This window comes from Aphanomyces astaci, assembly GCF_000520075.1.
Source record: "Aphanomyces astaci strain APO3 unplaced genomic scaffold supercont1.90, whole genome shotgun sequence".
NCBI lineage: Eukaryota > Oomycota > Saprolegniomycetes > Saprolegniales > Verrucalvaceae > Aphanomyces > Aphanomyces astaci.
In genome coordinates, this window is record NW_009798353.1 from 1 (window position 1) to 2342 (window position 2342).

The window sequence follows — 2342 nt, forward strand, 5'->3', positions numbered from 1 at the left end:
GAGTTGGTCTTCCGTGTTCTTGGAGCACCATAATTGGGCGTACGACAAGTAGAACAACTTGTCGCCTGCTTCTTCCGTGTACTGGGATGGGAATTTCTTCAAGTACTCGTGGTACGCGCGGAAACTGGTCTTGAGCCCCCCGTTGTCCGCAATGTTTTCATCCAAAGAGACCCAGGCGTTGATGTTGCCCAACACATCGTCAGTCACTTCGTTCTTGACGACAAAGTTGGCGTACTGGTCGCGAATGCACTGGGCTTTCGCGTTGAACGCAGTGGTGGTGGCGCTCGACAACCAATAGTTCAAGTTGCCGTCGCCATCGAACTTGCGGCCTGTTTGGTCGAACCCGTGAATAATTTCGTGTCCGATGACCGTCCCGATGGCACCAAAGTTCTGGGCGGCATCGTATTTGACATCAAAGACCGGAGGTTGCAAGGTGCCACCAGGGAACTCCATTTGGTTCATGTTGTATCTATACTGCGGGGTCGACTCTTGGGGAGGCATGACAAACTTGCGCTTGTCCACAGGTTGGCCGTTTAGCTTCAAGTTGGTGTCGATGTTCACTTGAGAGATCTTCCAGCGATTCTTCAAATACGACTTCGAGTCCAACGTCAGAGTGGGGTACAGCTGGGGCTTATCTGGGCCACCCACCAAATGCACTAACTTGGACAGTTTCGTTTGCGCCCTGGCGCGGGTCGAGTTGTCCAACCAGTCGGCGGTGGCAATGCCAGTGGAGAATGATGACTTCAATGCTTTGGCCAGTTCGTCGACCGTCTTGGCTGTATCAGCCGACCACACCGCGTCGAAGAAGTACTGGCCCAAGAGCTCCCCAACCGTGGAGGTCGCCTGAGACACGCAGAACTTTTCACGAGTAGGTTCCACCTCTTCGTAATCAATCTTCTTGCCGAACAAGTTCCAGTTGGCAGTGCGGAATTCAGGGGTCAAGTGGTTGGACGAGGCGTGGATGAGCTTGTACTCCACGATGGTGCGGAGGTCGTCCAACGCCGTCTTATTTAACAACGCTTCCGTGTTGTCAATGTAGGCCAATTTGGTAAAACCCACCCAGTCGTTCGACCCCTCGGACTGGTCGTGGACGTTGAAGCCGTTGGCCTTGAGCCACGAGCCGATGAGCAGCGGGTACTTCTGGTCCAGTTCGTAAAACGTAAACGCAGTGTACGGAGACACAGCGTTCTCCGGCTCCTCGAATTTGTAGAGGCCGATATAGGCCACAGTGCGTTCAAAGCGGGTGATCACCGGTACCGCAGCCGCCGCTTGTTCGGCAGTGTAGCCAGCCAACTGCAACACCGACGTAATGTACACCTTGTAGTCGGCTTCGATGATCCTCCAGTCGGACTTGTAATACGAGTGAGGCAGCGACAGGGGGGATGGGACACCAAAGAGGGCGTTCTTGGTCGAGTCTTTGGCGTCAGCGCTGGCCTTAATGTCGACAAAGGCAGGGATGCCGTTCTTCTTGGCCAATTCACCAGCCACGACGAGGAGGTCCAATTTGGTGTTGGCCGACCGAATGGCTTTGAACGAGTCGGCCAACGGAGTCAGGCCGAGCGACGACAGCGTAGCCGTGTCCAAACAGGAGTGGTAAAACTCACCAAGCTTGGTCTTGTTGTCAGACAAAATCTTCGTCAACACGGCTTCGTTTTGGATGGCCATCTTGTAGAACGCCGTATCGGTGATGGATCTGTTCGGGGGGATCACAGCATCCTTATACCACGCGCCACACGCATATTGATAAAAGTCGTCGCAAGGGTTTGCGGAGTAGTCGATGAGCTTGGTCACAGACTCGGGGAGTTCCGTGACGGAGCCAGCCGTGGTGGCAACCGCCAATGCGCTGAGGGCGATGAGGACTTTGACCATCGTAGCGCGAAAAGGAAAATGAAATCGGCCAGTGAAAACGACTAGGTGGGCAAGTCGTTCAACCCAACCCACCGGATTCCCATCGTTTAGGGAAATTAGAGTATATTCGTTGATAGGTACTTCGAAGTAGAAAGCGGATCTCTATTTGTAATCTCAGTACATGTACATATGTACTACCTCCGTTCCGGAATGTAGAAAGTTGTACCTTGCCTTAATGGGTCAACAGTTTAGCACTAACGTATACCCCCCGCTTCAGTACCTAACGTTATGAAAATGTCAGTGAAATCTGATCACAACCGGTACAGCTCCAAGCGGTATCTTGAAAACTATTCAGGCATGCGCATTGGTCTAAATCCATCACAGGACTTATATTTCATTGGATGAAAATAATTAACGCATGGTGATTGGATATTTGTGTCCAATTAGAGACAATTAGGTACACGCCCAACCGGAACCATGAAAATGTTCGTCAT

General features: G+C 52.0%; 1 protein-coding gene across 1 annotated transcript; it reads right to left on the bottom strand.

Annotated features, from left to right (window-relative positions):
- Positions 1–28: 28 nt before the first annotated feature.
- Positions 29–1869, bottom strand: H257_16672 (hypothetical protein; the record flags this gene model as incomplete). The annotated part of the gene is made up of 1 exon (XM_009845197.1): positions 29–1869. A coding segment is annotated over one exon (1839 nt), but the record flags the coding sequence as incomplete, so codon positions are not given.
- Positions 1870–2342: the final 473 nt, after the last annotated feature.